Raw genomic sequence first — 27,126 nt, 5'->3', positions numbered from 1 at the left:
TCCTTTTGCCCAATGCGATGACATGATCAGCTTAGTTTCTTACGGGCCCAATTCATGATTTTATGTTGTTTGCATTGTGGTGGCTGATTAGATGGTTAAAAAATTGTAAATTTCAATATATTTTCATTGGTTGGGTGCTGGAATTTATATTGCTGGGCATACATTGAATAAGGTACAGACCTGAGAAGTATAATATTGTTAGAAAATTGAGTTTTTTTTTTTTGATCATTGTAATTGGTCTCAATGTTATTTGCGTATGATGATAAGGTCTATAGCAAAATCTACTTCATCACTCAGATGATAACTTTTATGCTGCCTCTGAATATATGAAGGAAAAAAGCCAAAAAAGAGCCCACCAATACTAATTCTATATGAACACCTTTGTTTTGTTTATGTGGGTCAATTCTATGTGAATACCTTCCAAAAAGCACATTCTCTTATACACCTCATTAAGAAGGCAAAAAGCCATTTGGTGGTCATTAGAAAAGTATATGAATAGCTATTGGTTCATTTGGAGCACCTATAAACTCTCTCAAGTTCCCATTCTAAGATATCGCTGTCTATTCTAGTGGAGTTGTGTTGTTGTCAAATGTTTTGTTTTTAGAGTGTCCCCGCCATGGACCTAAGACCTTAAGCTCTCCTTAAACTTGTTTGCAAAGTTGAAATTTGTACGGATTTAATGAACCATCAATGTAAAATGGATAATGAACTTGTGCTGATTCAAAAGTGGCCTGCAACATGTTATAATTGAGGCTAGAGCTTAATTTTGAAATCCCCAACTCTTTTTTTTTTTTTTCCTTTCTTTCTTTTTGGTCTCTTTTTAACCTTTCCCTCATTGCTGTTGATTCGTAGCTTCTTATGCATACTTGTTGCTTATGGTTTTTCAACTTGTGTAAGCTATTAATTGATTTTGTGTCCATTAATACAAAAATAAGTGAATGCAGCAACACTGGGGGTGAACATCTTCCAATGCGCTCTCCAGATCTTTGGGCTTGTGAGAAGCCTTTTTTTTTTTTTTTTCTTTTTTTGGAGAATTCATTCACATGACATCATCTTGTTGGAATTGTTGAGATTGATGAGGTAAAGTTTGCATTTTTGTTGGTTTTTGTGTGTGTGAGAGAGTAAAACTGGAAGATGGGGAATTTTCTGTCATGAAATTCTGCTAATTTACTAATTTTGTTATAGGTGAATTACAAGAGGGGAACATATCAAAGTAGAGGGTTTGGGTTTATCACTATGAGTACTGTAGAAGAAGCTGAGAAGGTTGTGGAGATGTTCCACCATTATGTGAGTTGCTCTTCTTTTGATGTTGATAATTTAGTTTATTGCATGAAGTATGTTATCTTTGAACAATCAAATTCTAAGCAAGAGTAAATAGAAAATGATGGCATGGTTCTCTTTATAAGAATTTGCAAGCATGTAAATAGCAAATGCTAGAAGCATTTGAATGAAAGAGAGACAGTGTTATGCCTTTGCTTGATGAGATGAATCCTTTACTTTTTTTGGGCATAGTTTGTGTTCATAGTTGAGGACTCGAGTCCTTCAATATGTAAGGTTTGTTGCTCTTAGGGTCCATAATAAACAAAGCATATTAAATTGGTTTGAGGAAACAGCACGTAGCTTTAGATATGAGTACATTTTGCTGCAAAAGTAGTCACATTTGTCTTGCTACTTTTATTAACTTCCTTTTTCAAAAAAAAAAAGAAAAAGAAAAAAGAAGTCACTTTCTTTTGTTTCTTGGTAGAAAAATGCATTATTAGTCCAGCGTCTTCTAAATGGAGAGTTGGAACCATCAAAATTACTGAAGATGCCACCAAATGAGTTGAAGTTATGCTGTTTTCATGGCTTGCTACTTGTGCTTCCAATCTTTTTATACATTTCAGATGCGTTACCTAGTAGGTAATACTATGTAAATGGTGGCATGTAATTACCTATCCAAAAAAAAAAAAAAAAAATGGTGGCATGCAATTGGTCTATAATTTATATGATGATATTCTACAAAACTCTTGAGAAGACATCAATTTTTTTTATAAAATTCTCCTCTTGAAGTTTAATTTGGTGAATTTTTGGCACAAAATTAGAAAGAAGGGCTGGTGGTTGTTTTGTACCATCCCATTGCTAACTTCTCTTGAATTGTGAGGCAACACCAAGACCAAAGTTCTGGCCTCAATGGAGCCAAAGGAAACATATAGTTACCTACTGTTGTTCCAATTATGCCACCATCACTTCTAAACCTAGGGAAGGTGAAGTGAATTGTTTCTTTCAGTTGCAGAAAGTATCTCCAATATGTAGATGTGCTACGAAGGAAGAGTCAAAAGCATGTTTGGATAATTGTGACACATAAGAACAATGGGATTAACTCAGAATAGGAAGTCCTCTTTTAGCATGAACTTTTTTAACATTATGCTTGACTCTTATAAATCCATGCTATTAAGAAAGAACCACTCAGGTTGACTAAAACTAGCCCACTACGACCTTTCCATTTAGTTCATTCTCACATGGCTGTCTAAAATATATCCAAATTTGCTTTCGCTAAAATGCATGTGTTTTTAAATGTTTGACTTATTGGTCCTTTTCTTATTGACTACTTTGATTTTGATGTAGCTTTATCTGAAGGCCATTCATGCTGTATTGCATCAGTTGTAGTCTTCGGCATAGCCATGATGGGCCTCAACTTCTTGTATATTCAATATATCTCTTTGCATGTTCTGGTTGCACAAAACTCCTTAATGTAATCAGACTCATGGGATCGCAGGTCCTCAGCGTTTTCTATGATGAGTTGCTTGGTTGCCTATTGTAAATTATTGGTGTACAAATTCATTACTAAAATGTATTCAAGTGATACCCTAAATAGGCTTATTTTATTATTTTGCAAGTATTTCGCATGTTTGCAAAAAGGAAGAGGTTACATTTTTCCTTTTATGGGTCAACTGTAAACTAATGTTGCAAGCTTGTAAAATTCTCTTTGTTCTGTTTTGCTACATCCTTCAATATTTTCATACTATTGAAGCATAGAATCTTTTAGTTCGTGAAAATTAAATGTACTTTGTTGGTTTTGTTTTGTCAAAGTCATGATGTGTTGTCGAAAAAGTCTTGTGTGATTTTCTACTTGCTTTTCAAGGTTGAAACTTTGACAACAACTATATCTTTCACTTGCAAAACAGAAAGGAATAAAGCTATATGGTTATCAACAATGCCCTTGCTATGCTTGCAACCTTCAGCACACATTAGCATTGTGAGGTGGCCAAAACACGTGCAAATTTAGCTATCAATCGGCTGCATGTTTCTCTATCAAGACATAAGATTATACTGCATCCGTTTTTTAATTCAATATTTTCCTTCAGCTTAACCATTTTTTGTCAAACAAACAACCAATCCTTCACAATTTTTTGAGAATGTTGAATTCCATCATAAATTCTTGCAAACAACACTTGCTAAAAGAATCAAATGAGATGAAACAAACTTACACATAGAATAATTAATTTTACATAAAGCCAAGAGTTGGGAGCATTCCAATAATCAATTTTATGTACAATTCACTAGGTACCTACAACCTACCAAATACATAGTGAATCAAGAGGGATAAAAACAGAAGAACAAAAGAATCTTATGTTTAGTCACATGAAGGAAATAATTGTTGTCTTTTCTCAACCATATTGTAGAACATGATCTTTTAACATCATCAGGAAATAGGCAATGCCTGTCATCAAGAAATGCAATTGCGTTAGGAAAGTCCCTCACACTAGCACACATACATATGGATCAAGTATCAATCATCAATTAGGTTAACAAAGTAAAGCTTAGCATAAAATCTTAGCAATCATATGAACAACATATTTCAACATCAAAATCGATATAATAATATCATTTACTATCCAATTACAAGCACTCCTCAGCCAGTATAGAAGAAATGTAGAATTTTGCTTCTTAAAAGAAAATGCCAGAAAATTTATTGATAAATCCTAGCATGCACTTTTGAGACACAAAATTAAAGGCTAAATCATCTTCTACTCTTGATAAAAGCACTCATTACTCGAGTAACCCCTCGGTCAAAAAAGCTCTTAAGAAGTTTTAACTGGCCTTAAGAACTCTATGGTACAAATTCATATATTGATTACATTGGCCTTATTCAACACCACAAGAAGATTTTAAGCTACAACACCACTAAAAATTAGAAGTAAGAAAGCAAGATTTGAAATAAAATTTTCCAACATCATAAAAGTTATCTCCTCAGTGATTAATTAGAAATTACTATAGACCTTCTCATCCTATGCAGAAAAAATAACACAGAGACCAATTACAATGGTCCAAATAGAAACACAAAAAAAAAAAAAAAAAAAAAAAAATCTAGCAAAATGATAATTTCTCATATTTGTACCTTATTCAATGTATGCCCAGTAGTCTAAATTCCAGCACCCAATAAATGAAAATACATTAAAATTTACAATTTGTAACCATCTGATCAGCCATCACAATGCAAACAACAGAAAATTATGAACTGGGTCCGCAAGATGCTAAGCCGAACATATCATCACGTTGGTAAAAAGGAAATAAAACACTGAGATAAACCCACTTCTTTTCTTCTTCAGCAAATCTTTTTCCAACAAAGCTCCATAAGTCACTAAGTAAAACAAGCACTAGAAGCTAACCAATCAGTCAAATCTAATGTGAGAGAGAGATAAAGAGAGAGTACCTGAGAGAGACATTGATGAAGAGGAGATTTCTGGAAGGGCAAAGGATAAGAACTAAGCAATAGAAAACTCCAAGACAAATATTTCACCATTATATTTGAAATAGAAAATAACCCATGAAAAATTTGAGAACGAAATTGAAACGTAATAGACAAAGCAAAAAGTGACAGATGTGGAAATAAAATCAAAATGAAATGGCTTTCTAACTTTGCCTTGGTTTTTCAACCTTGTAAAAGTCTCAAAGAGCCCGAGGGTCTCAAGAGGCCTTGACCTTCTTGGCGTGGTGGAGGCCGCCTGGCGCAATTGAAGGCGATATCGGAGTCTGCGCTGTTGACCTTAACGGCAGTGCCAATGGGCCAGGTCGGTGAGGGTCCCAGGCATGGTAGAGCTGGTCATCGCACGGTGGGGTGGTTTTGGGCTCATCGGCAGCAGTGACGGTGGGGAGAGGAGAAGACTCACGGTGCCGGTGGAGGAAGAAAATGGGTTGGGGAGAAAAAAGGGGGAAATGAAATGTGATTCTCGGGAGAAAGGGTTTCGGGTCGTCGGCGGCAGTAACGGTGGGGAGAGGAGATTACAGTGCCGGCGATGGTGCCGGTGGGGGGAGAAATGGTTGGTTTGGAGGGAGAATGGGAGGGAGAATGGTTTGGGGAAAATTTTGGGGGGAAATAAAATGGACGGGGCTGGAGGTTTTTGACGCAGGATTTTGGATTTTTTTTTTTTTTTTAAATAGAGGTTACGACGTGGCACATGCCACGTCAGCGGCGTGCGTTACTGTTCACGCACGCCGCGTAACCTGTATCATTACTCTCCGGTTAGATAAGTTAAGAAATGAAGAAGAAGAAGATGACGACTTATTGAATACGGAGTCTCCTCCAAACTTTAGTTATTTGTAAGAGCATTAGCAGCAGATGCCCTATATGGCATTCACTTCCCTAAGTTTAAGAAAAAAATAGAAGGAAAAAAAACCACAAAACCACACCCACGTCAAAAGCCCTAAATTTAACCTACTTCAAGGGGTAGCTACGTACAGTATTTTCCAATGCATTGGAAAACATTATCGCTACCCAATGCTTTATTTTAATGATAAAATACAAGTTTCTCTCATCTTTCCTCTCTCCTCGATCTCGTGTTTCCCGATCTTTTCTTCCTCATCTCTTCTTCTTCACAGCACTTCCATCTTCCTCTCCGCCTCTCTCTATCTCTCATGGAACCGGATCTATATCTCTCATGTTCTCTCGTCTCCCATTCTCAGTCAACAACAACTGAACAAACAAAAAAAAAATGAAGACCAAAATCTTCAAAATGATGAAACCATAAATTCCTCAAAATGAACAAATCACAAATCCACAAAATCATCAACCCAAACACATTGAATATTCCACCACTTGAAATCAGTTATGGAGGAGGAACCGAAGAAGTTGTGGGAAAAAATTTCCCTAACAGAGAAAGAGAAGGTGGGAATAATGTTGGACGACCACGAAATTTCAGAGCTTGAAAAGAAAGGTAAATCAACAAACAAACAAAATATCAGAACCTAGAAATCAATGGAGACTAGAGAGAGAGAGAGGGACGGGGAGAAAATAGACAGATTTTTCTAGAATAGAAAAAATAGAAGTAAAAAAATATTATTTTAATGATATAGGGAAGATTTAGGGAAATTATTGTACGGTGTATTTAGATAAGGAACTAAAAGATAGTTTTGTTTCTTAAATTTAAGGAAAATTGTTGAGTATCTACCGCTAATGCTCTAATACGTATTTGTGTTATAATTTGCTTGAAAATAAAAAATAAAATAAAATAAAATAAAAAATAAATAAAAAAAGGTGGTAAGGCACAGAGAGAAACAGAAAACTAAAAGAAGATAAACCGTTGACGAAGAGAGAAGGAAGCTCTAAGGAACAATAATAAGTAAGCTTAAAAAAGTGTAAAAACGTGTCATGTCAAGTTAATTTAAGATGCTATATAATTTTACTTTTCTAAGGGGTTGGGCAACGGTATGGATTTATTTTCTTTGGAAATTTTGGTGGTTAACCTGTAAGCTTTTGGGTTTGGCTTAATTAATCCACAAACTTTTTTTATTTCCATAACGACAAAAACTTCAATCCTTAATTAATTAGTGCAAACCAAAACTCTAAAAGAATAAATTAAATGTCAAAACAAAATCAAATTTTCGGTCAACCCCCTGCATGTTAATTAATTTATGCTACAACTACACTAAACAAAGGCAACTTTGAGCTTAACAAATAAATAAACGTAGGCAAATGTCAGAGTATATATAGAAAGGTACGTATTAACCTTAAAAAAAAAAAAAAAAAAAAAAAAAAGTATTGCACCTGCTATGGAGAAGTTTGATCGATCTTGACTAGCTAGTTTTGCTGGCACAACCAAAAGATCAGAGCTCCCTCTCTTTTTATAAGTAAAGGTCGGCACTTGTAAGATACAAGTTCCTCTAAACACTAAACATAGAAAGCATAATTAGCAAGAATCACCATTTGCCTTGCATTTCACTTGAAGAAAGCATATCACGAAGAATCACCACTTTCCTTGCATTTCACTTTCTGGATCAACATGCATCCTCTTAATTATGGTACATGGAGCAAGGAAAACTACACTTACTCTCCTCTGACTTTCACCTAATTGCAATATTCCTCAAATTTTGGAGAGATTAAGTAAAGGAATTTGCTAATAGATCTAGGGGAAGGAAAGATCACATTCTTGGCCCAAGCGCACAAGCATCTGAAATGCATATAGAAATAAGGAGATATTTAGAACAAATATTGTTGCTTGGAAACTAGCTAGGAATTAAAGGAAAAGGAAGATATATGCCAAAACCTTCCCCACCAATTAGATCTAAGAATCCAATTTAATTATTTACCTTTACAAGCCCCATAAGCTTATAATTTACCTCCCTTTGAGAGAAAATAGTGCAAGGAAGAAATAGCAAATTAAAAGGGGAATAAATAGGTTATAAAGGGCTAAGAGCATAAGTTTAGTTTACCACTATTACAGTATTTTGTTCCATGGGTAGAATCTGGGTTTGAGAAATGTAGGGGGCATGTGAATATAAATGGTTAAAATATAAAATTGATCATAGTGCTTTTGAAGTTTATAAAATTAGTTACTAGGTTTTCAAAAGTGATAAAATTGGTCCTTTTGGCTTTGTGTATGTGTAAAATCACTCCATTCCTCAACTGCCGTCAATTATAATTATACTGTTTGCCACATACATGTATCTAAACAATCAGATTAATTTCTACATGCAACTTCCTCCTAGTTTTATGTTTTTCGGGGATTGGGTAGCTTAATTTGTACTTATGTCTTCGATCGGTTGAGGATTATGAAGAACTACTGCAAAAAGACAAGTACAAGGGTTGACCTTCGAACATGCATGGACATATGGTGTCCAAACTGGATCAGTTCCAGGGAGTCATTGCTTCCTGATTTGTCTGGGTAGAGTAGCGAACACCAATTCTCTGGTTAGGCTAATGTCTGAACAGGCACTACAAGAATTTTTTTTTTTTTTTGTCACAGACCGTTAGTAACGTGTATATGGTGTTAACATGTTACTGAAGTTTAGTAACGTGTATATGGTAACGTGTTTGACGGGTTAAAAAATTGATCGTAACTACTTGAAATTTAGTAACGTGTCATATTCTGACACGTTACCATTTAGTAATGTGTGAATAATTGACACGTTACCATCTTTTTGTAACGTTAATGGTAACGTGTCATAATTGACACGTCACCATTTGTGGCAGGAATTTTTTTTTTTTTTCTCTTTTTCTCCGGTCGTTATAATAGAATTTTCTCCGGTCGGCACCTGATATATGAGTTACATTATATAATTCAACTAATCCAATAATCCAACATCAATCAAAATATAGTAATTCAACTATATATATAAATAATCCAACTACCACAAATAATCCAACTCTAAATATATACACATCAACATAAGAAATAGTAAAATACAATACAACTTACATTATACACGAATACAAAAAACTTAAGCCTTAAATAAGTTAAATTATACACAAAAAACTATCAAACAAACACTAGTCCGACGAAATCCGAGTGAACATCATCATGATCATTATCTCCCGACTTCTCCACACTAACTGCAAATGATAAAATAAACAATCAATCAGCAAATTGACACGTGTGATAGAATCTTATCAAGTCCTAAGAGATGAACAACGTCCAAGTAAATGAGAAAAAATCGAATGTTTGTCACATAAACAACCTCAACATATATATTTGCACGACCTATGCACAAACACATATATATCTACATATAAATTTATTCAATGAGGTGGCTTCAACAAATATGGTAAGATTAAATATACAAAGCTCCAACCACAACAAAACCAATCAAGAACAACAAGTAGTAGATTATTTTGAGTTAAGTATATATATAAGATACTCGATTATATATATACTCACGGGGTTGCTGAACGACGGGTATAATGTCTTGACAAACGAGACTTCTGTCCAGCCGGCGTCGGGTGTTGAATTTCACTGTAATCATCGTCCTCGGCTTCTACTCTTACGTCATCTACACATAGTACGTTGCAATTGTGTTATATACAATTGTGTTAGATACGAACAAAGTTTATTTACCAAACAAAATTACTAGCCATTAAAATGATAGTCATCTCGTAAGATAATCGTGTTACTAAAATAGAAACAATAAGAATATAGTGTTGCCTTGGCTATCAACTGAGGATCTCACAATCACTCGGGCTAGGGACTTTGCGTCTTGAGGAGCCCTGATAGTCTTCACCTCCGGCTCGGAGCTCATACGTCTCAACCCCTCAAGGCTGTGAAACCGGGCCTAATATGCCGCCATCTAAGAAGCCATCTGTTGAGCCACCTGCGCGGTCACCGCCGCAGTAATCTCCTCCCTCTGCTGCTCCAGCATCGCATCCATTTGCTCCTTGTGCTTCTCCTTCTCAGCTTCAATGGCTCTTTCAAATTCAGCACGGGAGACCATCGAGCCACCAGGGTTCTGTGACCGTGCCTGGGACGGTGTATAGTATGAGTGGATGGTGCCGTGTGCAGGCAGAATATTCTTGCTGACCCCTCGAACACGACCCGCATACTTAGGCTTATTACCGTGCGCCAGGGCATAAGCGTTATTCGGTGTCCACCTAATCGTACCCTGAGGCCCATCTACCAGTTCCGCGGGGTCAGTTTTCAATAACTCCTCAATTCATGCATGTACATGATCATTGTTATATATATAATTGTTAAGACTCAATAAGTTAATACATAAATAAAAATTCATGACAAGGTGTAAGGCACTTACAATTCTCTCTACAACCACCGGATTTGGGCAGCTACCATCTTTCTTTCTATGGGTCTTGATGTAAGCCCTCGCTCGCATAGCAGCCTTGCCCAAAGTAATTACCTGCAATAAGTTCAAACCATCAATAAAACGTTAGTATATATATTACATAATATATGACATATACATATAGTTATGGTAAATTAGAGTAGTACGTCCTCATGTGCCACCCTTGCATAGCTCTTCGAGCCGGTGTAATGTGGTATTTGATTCCGGGCTCATATGTCTTTCATGTGAGCATATTCCTACGAACACAACATGTAAACGTTATTAATAGCTAAGCCACCGAACAATTACAATTAACGAAACACAAATAGTTTAAAGTGACCTACTTGATAAGCGGGATCACACCATTTCACCAACAATTTTTCCACATCTGCAGGGTTGTACTTTGCAATTGTCTGGCCCATCCTCGCCGCCATTGTCGCAGGAGTTCGCCGCTCTAAATCATGAGCTTTTTCCTTAACTTGTGCCTCAAAAGCTTCAGCTTTTCGCCCATGTCTCTGAACGCATCCTTTTTTATTTCTGTCATATCCGACCCAGGCATGATGTAGAAGTGATTCTGCATCAGTTAAAAACTAGGATATTAAAGCGTTGGTTGTTTTACAAAATTTAATATACAAATGCTACATATCATAAATTAAGAACATCTAATCTACACTTACCATCAATGACTCAAAAAAATCCTCCTTCGTATTTTTTGGTACCTCCTTCCAGTTGTCGAATAGCCTGATAAAGGACCCGCTCTTGACAGTCTTGCCCATAATCCGTCTAAATTTTGAGCCGCTTAGTTCTACGGGCTGCCACGGGCCATTATACTCCATGACGATCATTTTTCCATCGGGAATGTCCCACAACTTGTGTGAGTCATTTACGGTCAACACTTCAAAGTTATCCTGGCTATATGCAATGATGTTTAATTAACACACAAATGGTGAAACATATATTATTTGAATTTATGTACTAATTAACTACATGCACCATCATGCGTAAATATGTACATATTTATGGTTCTGAATAGCATACATACATACCTATCGTGCGAACCTGGTCGATAGTCAATACTGGCCAAGCAGGGTCATTGTGCTGTTGATTGTGCGTGTCACCTGTCCCAACATCCATGTCATCAGTGGCCTGTGTCTCACTATCATCCACACGTGCGCTGCTGTGTGGTGGCCGATCAAAATAGCCGTGCGGCAATATACCCATCTGGGTCAATGTGGGTGGCAGGGATGGCAAACGCATGGAGTCATTAGGGTCGCGAGGACTAGGCTCATATCGATACTCTACCTAGGTAAGGCCTGTCGGACGGGATTGGTCATGGAGTACTTGGCCTATATCAATCGAAAAGCCGGGAATGTCGAAGATATAATCGTCTCTCACAGGTGTCTGCCTTTCCACATGCTCTGGAAGTATCGATCGATACCCTGGTTGCTGCCGGAGAAGCATAGCAGCTTCTTATGACTCACTGTCCATAAGGTCATGATGTAATCTCGACCCAGAAGATTGTGTCCTCTGTTCTCTTGTCTTCTCCCAAGTACTCATATCAACATGCGAAATACAGCACGCACCCAATTAGTTATGTGAATAGTGTAAGAAATATTCACCGCTTATATGAAGAAAAATTGACAATCAATGTACAAATAAATAACAACAAATCAATTAATATACAATATTTAATTTGTATGGAATGACATACGCTTCGATTGGTGCTGAGCCAAGTCGGACGTATTAGATGTCATCATGCGGATCGTACTGCTGATTATTGTTTAAAATGAGTGGCTCACTCTCGTGATAGTTGGCATGATCATCATGAGGCGCTTGACCCTGACCAACGTAGTATATGTTTCTAGGTTTAGTCATCACCGTCCAAGCTCAATCTGGGTTCCTTTCATCTTCGACGTAAAAAACTTGTTCCACTTGGAAAACTAGTACATACGGCTCATCACTAATCAGCTCCCCCCTATGGACAAGGTTTTTAAAGTTGACAAGCGTTAGGCCATATTCGTCCACCTTGTATCCCCTATCCCTTGTGTTGTCTGCCCAATCACACTTGAACATAACATACTTCGTCTTGTCATAATACTCCACCTCAAGTATTTGAGTTACCTTCTCGTAGTATGTTTTGCCATCAACAGTCGGTACACGCACGCCACTATTCTGAGACCTCTTTCTTACATCATGTGCGACAGTGCAAAAGAACTTGCCGTTGACCACATATCTGTTATATTGGACTGCTGAGACCATCGACCCTCTACAATGCATTACTAGTTTGCCACCAATATCCTTCATGCATCGATCGTCCAAACAATCGACCTACGAGTCATATACAATGATGAAGTGTAGTTAGTGCGATGAGGAAATATTTTGGAATTTTGAAGGTGTGCATGACATTAGTCTTACGTAGTCACGGTACCAATCGCAAAATTGCTCAAAATGTTGGGTTTCCAACTGATCGTCCGTCGTTCACCCCCTGTTTGCAGTTTGCTTTATTGAATTTTTGTGCATCCTACATTTTGAAATAAAATTAATTAATTATAATTCACAACTAATAGTGTTGCATGATATGAACATGCATATCTTGATTACACAATACTCACGTCTGCAATTGGAGGAACTCATCTGTATTAAACACAATATAACGGTGAATCTGTGTTAACGTGAGTCGGTCAAGGACGACTCAGGTTCCCGCCCCTTTAGGCCCATTCGGGTTTTGTTGTGGCCTATTATGAAATGTCAGTGTGTTCTCTAAATACATCGAATAAAACATCACCAACTCCGTTGCTATGTAGCCCTCCTCAAGCAGCCCTCAGGAGCCGCTTTATTGCACATAGTAGATTTGAACCCTCTGAGGCTCCTATATATCAAAACTAGTCAATCATTACATCTAATAATTGTTTTTAAATAAATAAAGGGCAACAAAATTATAATTTTAATTTTTTACGCGAAAATTTTACCTATCTGCCGAATACATCCACCTGTATTGTACTGGTCCACCGAGTCGGCATTCACGGACAAGATGCATCACAACATGAAGTATGCTGGTGAAAAAACTGAGGGGGAATATCTATTCCATCTTGCACAGAGTGATATAGATGTCAGCTTCAAGTCGGGCCATATCCTCTTAGGTCAACGCCGTTGAACATATGCCCCTGAAAAATGCAGACATCTCAACCAGAGGTCTAACCACTTTACCGGGCAGTAATCCACGCAATGCAATCCGGAGAAGCTGTTCAATCAATACGTGACTGTCATGACTTTTCAAACCCGATATCGTTCGATCCTTAAGTTTTACACATCGAGAAATGTTTGAGGCATATCCGTCTGGTACACTTATATTTCGAAGCACTTTTAGAAAATTAGTTTTATCCTCTTTCGACATCGTGTGGCAAGCATGAGGCACATAAATTCTCCCATCATCACCCGTGAAAGGATGAAGTATATGTCTCAAACCCATTTCTTGCAAGTCTTTACAGGCTTGAAGGTTGTCATTTGTTTTCCCCTTAATGTCGAGTATTGTGACAATTATATTGTCTATCACATTTTTCTCCATGTGCATGACATCAAAGTTGTGCCGTAATAAATTATCCTTCCAGTATGGCAACCAAAAGAAAATATTTTTCTTCTTCCACAATACATTATCAGTCATCTTCCTCTTTGCATGTGAATTATTAATGTTAACTGACTTACCGGCGCTCTCATCCCCAAATACCATCTCTTCTAACTGTTTTTGGATTTCATCTCCATCTGGCACATTGGGGGCACATTCTAGTTCTTGGTTACCGTCAAATGTCCTTTTATTCCGCCTTCACGGATGATCCATGGGCAAGTATCGCCTATGCCCCATAAAGCAAAATTTATTTCCATGTTTTAACCATCTAGACCTTATTGCATGCATATAGCAAGGGTATGCCTTTCCACCTCTTGTAGGTTACCCAGACAAGTTCACGTATGTCGGGAAGTCATTAATTGTCCACATCAGCTCTGCTTGGAGCATGAAATTCTTTTTCAGGGAGACATCAAATGTTCGTACTCCCACACTCTATAGTTGCTGTAATTCTTCAATTAAGGGTTGCATATAGACATCTATATCAATTCCAGGTGAACTTGGGCTTGGAATAATTAGGGATAATATGTAAGACGTTTGTTTCATGCACATCCAAGGAGACAGGTTGCACGGTACAAGCATTACAGGCCAAGTACTATAGGATGTGCTCATGTTCTCAAAAAGATTAAATCCATCTGAGGTTAGGACAAGTCTTACGTTCCTACTGTCCACTGAAAACTCCGGATATAAATTGTTGAATGACTTCCATGCTTCGCCGTCGGCTGGATGCCTCAATATGCCGTCCTTAATGCGGCCTTCTGCATGCCACCTCATATAGGGTGCAATATGCTCTGACATAAAAAACCTCTATAATCGTGGTATGATGGAAAACCACCGCAAAACCTTGACCGGACGTCTCTTACTCGACGATATGGGGTGGCCATCCTCATCCAAATGAATTTCATCCTTCCACTTAGATTTTCCACATTTAACACATGAATCTAAGTCCTTATTGCCCTTCCAGAACAACATACAATCATTGCGACAAGCCGGAATCTTCTCATACCCGAGTCCTATGTCCCTTAAAAACCGTTTGGCCTCATATGAATTAACTGGCAAAGCTCCATCATTTGCAAGCAGCAACTGATTGATTAGCTTAAGGAAACACGAGAATATCGTGTTACTAACTCAATCCACCCACACACTTCAAATTGTACTGATGTACAGTAGCACTCAGCTTGCTATGTTTGGTCTTATCATGAAGCGGTTTGTCTGCCTTTTTAAGCAATTCCTCGTACTTTCGTACTTCACCTCCATCGGCTTCATCATGCACAATGTGTTCTTCCTCTCCATGCACCTCAACCGAGGCTCACTATTGTCATCTCTGACTTCGTGCATGCCAAATGCATCACGCAACATGGCGTGCATATTTCCACCCTATTAAGTGCTTACACTCGTAGCTGTGGCCAGACATGATAAATTCGAGCCTTCAACGGGAGCTCGAACAAGCCTCTCACCATGATAAATCCAGTCTTTATATTGGGGCCATATTCCTTTCCCTCCTGTAAAGTGGTCGTATACCAAATCTAGGGGGTGTCTCATGTTACAACGACACGTCTTACAAGGGCACACAATAAGTTTGTCTAGAGTGTCACAATTTCTAACTACGAAGTCCATAAATGCTCTACATCTGTCTCTGTATTCCTTCATACCCCTAGACTTCTTCGTCCAACTCTTGTCCATAGTGTTATTACGTACATTAAAAACATAAATATATAAGAATTACCCTAAACTTAAACATAAATGCATTAGTATGGCCCATGGGGACCCTAAAAATGAATAAGTAAAACTAGGTTCATTACTTTTTTGTTATTCTTTTCTTTCCTTTTTTTTTTTTTTTTTTTAACTTAATATTTACATAAATTGATTTTCAAGTAACCCAAACACAAAATTGAAGCCCAAAACTTAAATGCATTTGGTACGAGGACCCTAAATAAGTTAAAGGGGAAACTTCACTTACCCCCCTATACTTTTGCGGTTTTTGCAGACACCCCCCCATTGTTCAAAAACTCTCACTTTGATGTATCCAACTTTCATTTCCTTCAACTTTGCCCCTTCCATTAGGATTTTGTAGTTAAATCAAACAGTCAAATGAGTAAAAGTCCTTTATACCCCTAAATTTCTTTAAAATTCAAAATTTATCAAAACTATTGATATACTTTTCTTCCAAAATTTTCCTTTTTAATGTTTGAATTAGGTTGATTGTGTTATCATAGTGATGATTGTCAAAGTCTTGTTTGGTAACAAAAACTGAATTTGTTGATAGAGAAAGAAAGCAAATGGGCAACCATATTTCATTATTCGACATCCCAAAAATAAGTCAAAGGACTCAGACTCCTAATCACATAATGATGTGTTCAACCCTTTAAGCAAACTAATGAAATGCAAATCACAGTTACAGTTTAACTCAAACTTGACAACAACATAGTACAATTTTTTTTTAACACAAAAAGACAAATAAAAATAAACAAATTAGAATAAAAGCAAACAATAAGAACAAAAATAAACAGACAAAGTTTTTTTCCATATCCCCAAACTTGAATTACAGATTGCCCTCAATGTGTAGTATATAAATACATTACCGAAAGTAAGAAAATCTGAGTGTGAACAAGGCTAGGGCGTCCCCAAACTTAAACACAAAAACACTTATCAACAAAAACTAACAGCAATATTTTTTTAGAAACAAACATCAAAAGATTAATTGCTGTTAGAAACAAAAACAAATAAAAAAACAAAATGTAATTGAAAAGTAAAGAAAGAATTTGTGGAGTGAAGTGTAGAAAATAAACTAGAGGAGAAAACTTTACAGTGCTTCCCCATATCATGCGGATGTCCAACTAATCCCTTCCACCCTTTCTTCTTCAAAACTTCATAGCTCTTTGGAAGGATGTTTTGTCATCTTATGTAGACTTGCTTGCTTTGATGGATCTTCTTAGGAAAGTGGTTCCTACATTTGTATGCTTGTGTGCACAAGTCCTTGAATATCTTGACATGAGGTGACTCTTGATGTATCTCAAGAGGGACAGTGATGCTGGCAAGAGCTTCAGTACTTACTTCCATGTCACTGGACAGATTAGGATCTGTTGGGGGCTCACTGTTCTCATAGTGCTCAATTTGCTCAACTTGTTCAAATTTTTCTTCCTCCTCAATGTTATCCACAATTTCCTCACTCTCAAGTGTGGTGGTGACTTGGGCATGCTCATGATAAGAATTTTTGGAATCATCGTCATCAATCATGTAGTGCCTTTCACCCATCAGTTGACTTTGAAACTCTTCTTCCTCTATTCTGTTGAGTTCAGCAACTAAATGATCGATATGTCCTTCCAACCTTGACATAGCTTGATGAGTGAAGTTCTTAAGTTCTTGTATGTCTCTGCTATTGCTCATGGCGGAGTTCGTCAGCTTTTGTATGGCTTGGGACAAGTTCACATTGGAATTCTTTAGCTATTGGATATTCTTGTCAGTTGATTGCACGAATGCTTTCATCATGTCTTCTAGTGACGTCTGTGGTGCCGGCTGTGGCACTTGAGTGGTGGTTTGATATGCAGGTGGTTGAGCTTGATGATTGAACTGCTGATAGTCTGAATGGTGCAATTCATCAAATTGGTGAGCATAATTTCCTGTAGCTTGAGTTTGCCACGAGAAATCATAATGGTTGCTCAAATCCGGGTTGTAATAACTGGAATTTGAAGTAAACCTCGAGCTAAAAAAATTAGTGTTCATCTGCTCATATGAAGAATTAGAAAATTGTCCCTAGAATGGACAATCATTATCACTATGATAAGAATTGGAGCAGTATGAACATAGTTTATGTGGTGTGTAAGTGTGAGAAAAATGGGTCGGGGTAGATCTAGATACTTTCAAGTGCTCTAATTTGTCACGTAAGTCTTTGATCTCAGCTTGAGAATCCATGATCACTCTCACTTTTTAGCACATAAAAAATTAAACTTTTTTTTTAAATATATTTTTAAATAAAATAAACTAAAAAAACTGACTAACACAGAAAAATAAAAAAATAAAAAATAAAACTAAAATTTAAAAACTCATAAAAAGGACCAAAAATAAATTTTTGACAAAATTTTTCAACTATTACCAGTCTATTGGTGCTACCTTAGGAGATGTGCTCGAGCGCAGTAGCGCTGATTCGTAGGTGCGTGACCGCGAGTGGGCTTGAGCCTTCAGGAGCTATTGTCGAGCGCAGGTGCGCTTGAGTTCATGTGTTAATTGCTTTGGAGCTTTGACTTTGCTCAAATTCACATGCAAAAAAGAAAATGATTAATACATAGGGTACTCTTATAGGTGAAAAAAGATCTGTGCACAAGTTAGGCAAAAAAAAAAAAAAAAACCTTACTTCCATGTTAGAATTTTTTCTTTGACGAACAACTAAAGATGTAACCGATTCTTTGTTTTGTTTATCCAATTAAAAAAAAAAAAAAAAAAACAGAAAAAAGAAGAAAAACAACAAAACTATTGCATCAACAATCAACATAATGTGTTTATAAAAAAATAATTAACGGGATCGGGAGTACTTGACACTTACTTTCACTTAATCACATGCCTTTACCAAAACAATAATGCACCTAGGCAGCCTAACACTTATGAAGTTTTGCGTTGATTGTCAATCCAGGCTTTAGCCTGTGCTGAGGAGGAGGAGAAGCAATTAAAAGATTAAAACTAGAAGAAGAAGAAGATTTATCGAACATTGTGTCTTCTCCATACTTTAGTCTTCTGTAATATGTATCTTTTAGGTTTTTGCATTCTTTGATTACACACACACAAAAAAAAAAGGGTTAGAAAATGGAGCACGAAGAGGGAAATCGAAAAGAAAAGAATGAATCGAATCACTGAAAAGGGAAGGAAGCTCTGGGAAACAATAATGGGTAGACTAAAAAAGTTTGAAAACATGGCATGTCATGTTTTAAGAGGTCATTCTATATAGTTTCATTTTTTTTAAGAGGTGAGGCCATTGTATGGATTTTTTTCTTTTTTTTCTTTCGAAATTTTGGTAGCTAGTTAGCCTATACATAATCTTTTGGTTTTGACTTGAAAAATCCATTAAACGTTTTATTTTTTATTTCAAGAATTATGTTGTAGAGTCCCTGCTTTTTATTTTTTTATTTTTTATTTTTTATTTTTTATCTTTTTTGAACTTAAGAATTTATTTATTTATTTTATTTTAAGGGGAGCCCATGTAAGTATTTTTTGGGCTTGGGCGGGCGTTGCCCCCAATCCACCCTATCTATAGCACTATGCTAAATACTTGATCTCTTTGTCCCTTTCATTAAATTGAATTGAAAGAAGTTTATATTTCCTCAAACTACTATTTAATTGACATTGTGAGAATTGGAGTGACCGAGCCACCCGTTAGTCAATTAGAGGTGGCTTGGTCACCTCCTTGATTCTATTTTTTTTTTTTTTTTCAAAATAATAATAATAATAATAAGTTTTAGAATATTTTAAAAAACATTTATCAATGGTATTTTTGTCATTGAAAGATATTGACAAATTTTTGATAGTTTAAAGGAAAACATTGCCCCAATTAAAAGTTTGGAGAACGGCTAGAAACATTGTCAATTTAATTGATAATAGTTTGAGGGAATACATATATACGTGGACTTTTTCCAATTGAATATTAGAGCCTTCCACAAAAGTCTTGTCTTAAATAAACCCAATTATACTTATAATTTGTGGGGATGCCGGATATACACTTTTGGTTTTAAAATTTTAGGAAAATATTTTATATTGTTTTTTTTTTTTTTTTGGTGTGCCTTTAGGACCTTAGTTTTGAATTTTACCAATTTAAGACCTGAATTTAAGAAAATTATAAATCTAAAACTTAATTATGTTTTTCCCTCAAATAAATAACAAAAATGACATAAAATTAATAATAATAAAAAACAAACAAACAAACAAACAAATATATGGCACAATCATCCCTTTGTTGGGTGTGGTTGGCAGCCACCCCGGGGGTGGCCACCAGCCATCTCCACACCCTAATAGAGGGGCGGCTCACGGACACTCCCAACGGAAGCTGTCATTTTTCTTTTTCTCTTTTCTTAATGGGAATGATATAATAGTTAAAATTGCACAAACATGCAAACTTTCTCATGCACATTGACACTTCGATTTAAATTCTACCCCATATCAAGAAAAACTTCAATCCTTAACACAAATCAAAAGTACTCCAAAAGAATAAATGTCAAAACAAAATCAAATTTTGGAGGAACTCCCTGCATGTTTATGCTACAACTACAGTACACATGCAACTTTGAGCTTAACAAATAAACATAAGCGATATGATCAGAGTATATAGAAAGGTATAAACCCAAAACAGAAAGAAAAGAAAAGGGAAAAATATAAAAAAGCCCCCCAAACTATTAGCCGTTTTGGATTTAGCCCCCTAATGTTTCAAAAGTGATAAAGTAGCCCCCAAAACTACCAAACTATTGCATTTTGGCCACTCCGTTAATCAAAACCGTCAGTTTGGACGGAAACTGCAAAACGACGTCGTTTTGTTGGGGGCTACGTTATCACTTTATGAACATTAGGGGGCTAAAATGAAAACGGTTGGTAGTTTGGGGGGCTTTTTTATATTTTTCCCAAAAAAAATTTTTTTTTTCATAAAAGGGAATTGTAGTAACTTACCCATAACAAAACGACGTCGTTTTGCAGTTTCCGTCCAAACTGACGGTTTTGGCTAACGGAGTGGCCAAAATGCAATAGTTTGGTAGTTTGAGGGGCTACTTTATCACTTTTCGAGCATTAGGGGGCTAAATCGAAAACGGCTGATAGTTTGAGGGTCTTTTTTATATTTTTCCCAAAAGAAAAAAGAAAAGAGTATTGCACCTGCAGGCTGCTTCTACATATAGAGAAGTTCGTTTTTTGCCACTTTTGAAACGACGACCTTTCACCTTTGGTCTTTAATATTACACGAAATGGAGTTGAGCTGTACCATTATATATATAGAATGTTTTGGCCTTTAATATTACTCTTTTTATAAGTAAAGAATCTAAAGATGAGACTCCCTCTCCCCAGTTGTAAAATACAATTTCTTGGATAGAAAATGAATATTATAAATTTTCATCCATAAATTCTCAAATATGTTCAAATAGTATAACATAAAGTTTCGAAGTCATATACAGGAAATTATTGTATATATATAATATTCCAGCAATATTATGTAGGGTTGGAGATGGTAATTTTTTTAATTCGAATTTGTATTTTGTTTCGTGTTATTGTCAAAAGGCTTACAGGAACCATAGAAAGCATTAGCAAGAATCACAATTTTCCTTTCATTTCACTTAAATGGCTCAAGGGAACTAAAGAAATTATTATGAAGAATCATCACTTTAAAAGAAGGGAAAACTACGCTAATCCCTCACCAACTTCTACCAAATTCGCAATATTCTCCAAATTTTTAAATGTTACAATATTCGACCCCTTTAACTACCTAGTACTTTCACTTTGCCCTATCTGTTAAGATTTTCTGTTAAATCCAATCGAAAATACTTATGCGCGATACACACGACTTAGAATTCCCATTATACCCATCATTAAAGAAAACATTAAAAAGACCCAAGGTCAAGCCCTCCGTCTCCACAGCTAGAGACCTATATGGCTAGCTTGGTCGTGGGTCTCCTTGGCCAAAGAAGCTTTTTATTATCTTTTTAGTCTAAGGGTATAACTGTATTTTCACACATCTAATAGAGGGTATAATTGACACTATATGTCATTTGTGGGTCACGTGTTGTAGTTTCCATTAATTCAAGATAATGTAAAATGCAAAAAGAAAGGGCAAAGTGAATGTATCTAGTAGTTTGAGAGGGTCGATTGCTACCTTTTAAAATTTAAGGGAATATTGTAAATTGGAAAGTAGTTCAAGTAGGATAAGTATAGTTTTTCCAAAAAAAAAAAAAAAAAAAAAAAAGATCAAACCGGCGTGGTATCAACGTACAACATCAAGTTTAAGATTTGACAACGCGTCTCAAAAAAGTAAGGGAAGCCTAATTGAAGCTAGACTCGCGGAAATGAATAATAGGATCTTTTTTGATAAACTTTATGCTTTGAATTTTGGAGAGAATGAGAAAATGAATTTGGTAATAGATCTAAGGGAGGGAAAGATCCTATTCTTGCCTAACCCCAGAAGCATGTGACATATTGAAATAAGGAGATATTTAGAACAAATGTGTTGCTTGGAAACTAGGAAAGGACAAGGAAGATACCAAAACCTTCCCCACCAATTAAATCTAGGAATCCAACTTAATTCTTTACCTTTCCAAGCTCCCTAAGTCTAAAATTTATCACCTTTAAAAGACAATACAAAGGAAGAAGTTGCGAAAGGAGAATAAATGAGTTTATGGGCTTAGAGCCTAAGGGTGCGCTTGGCATTGTAATTTTATAGATAAAATATGTGATTTTAAATCAAATCGCAGAAAATTAATTGTTTATGATTGCGTTTTTAAAAGATTAGGATTTAAAAACATAGAAAATCTATGTTTTTAAATCGCAAGTAGGGAAGTACTTTTTTGAAAACACACAATTCTAAAGAGTAAATTGCAATTTTAAATGCCAAACTATAATTTTGCCAAACGCTTAACTGTATTTTAAAAATCACATTTTAAAATTGATATTTTTAAATCCCACTTTTTGAATTTGCAAACTCAAACGGACCCTAAGTTTTGTTTACCACAATAACATTATTTTGTTATTTAAGTAGAATTTGGGTTTGAGAAAAGCATTGGGATGAGTAAATATAAAGAGTTAAGGGAAACTTCACTTAACCCCCATGAATTTTCATCACTTTTATAATCACCCTCTCAAATTTGAAAAACTCTAAATTTAGTGTATCCAACTTAAAAAAATAAAAATAAAAATTAAATTAAATTAAAAAAAAAAATTGTAATATCACACCTACTGTTAATGTTTGGGGCTAAATCATACTGTAAATAAGTATAATGACTCTTATACCACCATAAAATTACCTTTTTTTTAAAAAAAAAAAACATAGTGAGTCAAGTGACACACGTTGGGTCTGATGGTGACTCACTACGGGTTTTGGTGATAGCCCAAGACGGTAGGTCAATGCACGGATCACAAGGTGACCCCCACAGTTTCGGGGGTCGCCCGACCACCCCTTGAACCACCCCAATTTTTTTTTTCTTTTTGATTTTTGTAATATTTTTTAAAACTTTTTAATTATATTTTTTAAAATTTTATTTATATTATTTGAACCACCCAAACATAATCTCAACTCTTTTTTCTTCATGATATTCACAATTTTAAAGAAAGTTGAGAAGAATGCAAAAAACAAAAAAAAAACAAAAAACAAAAAATTGCACACCAAAACGAGCCCATAGTCTTTGTTTGTTCCAAAAAAAAAAAAAAAAAATTAAAAATAAATAAAGGTTTTTACTTTTTTTCTTTCCTTGGAGGAAGAATCGCTTTTGTCTAAGGATGACATTTTGGGTGTAATGGACCTTCGGATTTTGAGTGGCTTTATTTTTTCATAAATACCAAGTATGAAATGGAGAAGTTCAATGACAAGAAAAACTTCCCTCTTTGGCAGAGAACGATGAAAGATCTTTTGATTCAGTAATGAGTCTACAAAGCGTTATTGAAAAAGACAGAGAAACCCTAGAATATGTATGATGATGAGTGAGAAGAGATGGATGCGAAGGCTTCTAGTGTGAATCGTGTGATTAATTCATTTATCTTACATGATCCTATCTTATGACCTAGTCCACAATTAGGTCGGTGGCTTTTAGGCCAATCCAGGTAACGACTTAAAGTTGTCACTAATAACAGAGAAATGATTCACGTCAATATTTTTCTGATTTCATCTTACAAATCAACTATTAGATTTGTGGACTTATATGGATTACACACAAATTCAATGGTGGACCCCACAAATCTAATGGTTGATCTATTAAATTTGTCGGATGATGTGAGAAAAATATTGACGTGAATCATTTCTCATAATAATAAGATATTCGTGACAACTTTAGATCATTGCTGATAACTTATTATTAGCAACTACATCTCGTTTTGGGTTCTGAATCTATTAATAATAACCTTAAACATTATCAGCAAAGACAAAAGTCATCGCTGACGAGGAGATATCAACAACTCAAAGTTGTCGCTAATGAGCAATAAGGTTGAAGTATTTGCGAGGATTTACAACAAAGACTTGCATGTCGTCCTTAAACATTATCAGCAACTACAAAAGTCATCGCTGATAAGGAGATATCAACAACAACTCAAAGTTGTCGCTAATGAGCAATAAGGTTGCAGTATTTGCGAGGATTTATCAGAAACTTGCATGTCGTTGCTAAAAGTCATTAGTGGTGACTTTTGAGGCCAAAAGTTTGATATCAAGATTCATCATTTTTTATGACGAGGTGTAGATTTGTGAAGCATCAAAATGGAAGCTTAACTTGATTAAAGCATGCAGATTAATTTATTAGCATTTAGCACTCAATGAAGATCATTTTAAGTACTGGTAAAATGTTGGTACATGCACCCACACTAGAATATATATTTCACAAAAACAAAGAAAACTTGTTCTTGACAGAACTAGAAGGCGTGAGAATATTTTTACCCACACAAATATAAACACAACAACAAGTACACATAATCTGAACTAATTAGAAGAAGGATTAAGTGTCGGGAAAAACGCAGCCAAAGAACACACCGTTTGTACGATAGTGAGAATAACAAGAAAAAACGCTACTAAAAGCGAAACGCCAGCCCATGGCGTTCTGAAATATCTTTGTTTCAAGTGTGCCTTCCATCTGTGCCATGAGGTGTTGTAGTATTTGTTCAACTCCTCAAAAAGACTAGCAAAATAGAAGTTATCCTCATCCAAAATAGCCCCATCGGCAAGCTTGTTTAACAGAAGTGACCCTTCTCGGCTGTTGCTAAGCCTATTCTCAATAATCCCCTGCTTCACCAATAAGTCTATATCCTCGCGAGTTTCAACAAGGCGACCTATGAGGATAACATAGTCATTTATGTAGTTCTCGTTACAATGGCATTGCTCAAATGCAAGCGAATTTCTGATTGTGTATTCTGTCTCATCGCTTAAAATAAAACTTGATATTTCTAGTTTCCCTTTTTCGAATTTTATGTCGAATAGATTTTTGCTGTCTTTCCGTACCTTAAACCACACTCCAGCCTCCTGTAGCTCTCTCGCGCTGGGGGTGGTTAGTGTTCGAAGTTTCATATTTCTACGAGTTTCCATCTCATCATCACCATCAGGCTTAAATTGCACGTGTCGTAGGAGATCAACAAAATGTTCCATTTTGAAATCACCACACAAGATTTCTTCCCATCTGTATTTAAGTCCCGGCGACTCCATTCGGTTTTGGAAAAAGACCACTGTAAGCTGATTGAGTGTAATTGTCTTTGTCTCATTGTTGTACGAGTTGAAAAGATGCTCAAGAATGAAGAAGGGGAGCTGATTTTCAAGCAAAAGCATGTCGGTCCAAACATCCTGTATCAACCAGGGTTTGTTGAATATGCGGTCATTTTTATCTTGGAGTTTACTGTTGAAGGACTTGAGTAAGACCTCAAGGATGAAGGCAGCATCCACCAGAATGATTTTGACAAATTTTTCACTATTAAACTGAATGGTTTCTGCATAACAAGCACGAAGTTCTGCTTCCTTCTCCTTTACAACGTCAATAAAGAACTCCAAGGTTTCCCCAGTCCGTCCAATGAAATCTTTCAGGTACCTCATTTTATGTTCTTCCATGGCTTGGAAGGCTTTACTACCACCATGACGTAGGGGGCCAATGGAGACAATCTTTGGTGTGTAGGCTTTTTGCTTGACAAGACGTAGCCGGTCAGGAACTCTATAGATGCTACATGCAGGGGATAAGGGAGACAAGCTTTCAAACTCCTTTCCCATTGAATCTACCAATGGAACAGGAGGGTCTTCTATGTCGATTAAATGGCTCATTTGCTTTCTTTCCATTTTTGTTGTTGAACAAGACTTTGACGATTAATCGCTGATAACACAATCAACAAATTATAATTAACCTCCAACGCGCGTAACAACGTACAAACAAATTATAATTAACCAATTTAACCTCAAACGTAACAACAATAGTTTTGGGCATTGTCTTGTGTTAATTACTCAGACTTTGCTCAAATTCACATGCAAAAAAGAAAATGATTATGTATATATAGGTTATTGATTGTTTTTAAGTCTTTCATTTTGTTTTTACGGGTAAAGTACTTCAAGTGTTTGATAAAGAATAATTCATTCAGTACACTAGAATTTTAATCTTAAAATTGAAAAATATATGGACACAAAATGTGAATTCATCCTTGGCAATGGAAAAATCACAGCTAAATCAGTGGAAGAGCCATGATTTTTTTTTTTCTTGCGGGCAGTTAATATAACTTATTTTTCTTATAAGTTGACAAAAATATGTGCACAAGTTAAGCAAAATAATAAAATACGAACTTATATACTTACATGCATGTTAAAAAATTTTATTTGACAAACAGCTGATCACAGGTAATTGATTCTATGTTTTGTTTAGCCAAATAAAATTGCATCAACAATTACCATAATGTGCTAATAAAAATATTATCAACGCTACAGCCTCCCTCACACACACACACACACACACACACATATATATATATATATATATATATATATCTGTTCAACATCTTGAATGAGACTTGACATTTGCTTGTAATCACATCCCTACTCCAAAATACTAAAGCACCAAGGAGCTAAAATAACACAATTCAGTTAGATCAATTAAGAGATGAAGAAGAAGAAGATGATCATGACTTATTGAATACCGAGTCTCCTTCAAATTTTAGTTCCTTGTAAGAGCACTAGCAACAGATGCCCTATATAGCATTCACTTCTCCAAGTTTAAGGAAAAAAAAACCACAAAAACACACCCACATCAAAAGTCCTAAATTTAACTTACCCCAAGGGGTAGCTACAGTGTTTCCCAATGCATTGGGAAACACTGTAGCTTCCCAACGCTTTATTTTAATGATAAAATACCACAACTCTCTCTCCTCTCTCCTCTCTCCTCTCATGTTCCCTTTCTTTTCTTCCTCTCTTCACAACATTTCCATCTTCTCCCTCCTCTCTCTCATCTCTCATGGAATCTAGATCTATATCTCTATGTTCTTTTCCCTCCCCATTCTGCCAGTCAAGAACAACTGAACAAAAAAAATGTGAAGACCAAAATCTTCAAAGATGAAACCCATAAATCTCAAAAAAGAACAAATCACAAATCCACAAAATTATCAACCCAAAAGCATTGAATATTTTACCACTCGAAATCAATTATGGAGGAGGAACCGGAGAAGTTGTGGGAAAAAATTTCCCTAACGGAGAAGGAGAAGGTGGGAATCATCTTGAACGACCACGAAATTTCAAAGCTTGAAAAGAAAGGTAAATCAACAAGCAAAAAAAATATCAAAACCTAGAAATCAATGGAGAGAGA

At 35.9% G+C, this 27,126-nt stretch overlaps 1 protein-coding gene and 1 long non-coding RNA gene across 2 annotated transcripts; one reads left to right on the top strand and one right to left on the bottom strand.

Annotated features, from left to right (window-relative positions):
* Positions 1-316: 316 nt before the first annotated feature.
* On the top strand, positions 317-2,972 carry LOC132190387 (uncharacterized). Its single transcript, XR_009441128.1, has 3 exons — positions 317-1,080; positions 1,186-1,287; positions 2,605-2,972. It is a non-coding gene; the product is annotated as an uncharacterized LOC132190387 (long non-coding RNA).
* Positions 2,973-24,284: 21,312 nt separating this feature from the next.
* On the bottom strand, positions 24,285-25,619 carry LOC132190720 (UPF0481 protein At3g47200-like). Its single transcript, XM_059605769.1, has one exon. It carries the CDS (start codon positions 25,617-25,619, stop codon positions 24,285-24,287), a length of 1,335 nt encoding a protein of 444 aa, XP_059461752.1.
* Between the last annotated feature and the right edge of the window lie 1,507 nt (positions 25,620-27,126).

The sequence above is a fragment of the Corylus avellana genome, chromosome ca8, assembly GCF_901000735.1.
Source record: "Corylus avellana chromosome ca8, CavTom2PMs-1.0".
Classification (NCBI taxonomy): Eukaryota; Viridiplantae; Streptophyta; class Magnoliopsida; order Fagales; family Betulaceae; genus Corylus; species Corylus avellana.
Note: the sequence above shows the minus strand (reverse complement) of the source record. Positions and strands in the feature narration are given on the sequence as shown.

Coding starts and splice junctions, on each gene's coding strand:
- LOC132190720 (XM_059605769.1), bottom strand. CDS start 25,619: ATGGAAAGAAAGCAAATGAGCCATTTAATCGACATAGAAGACCCTCCT.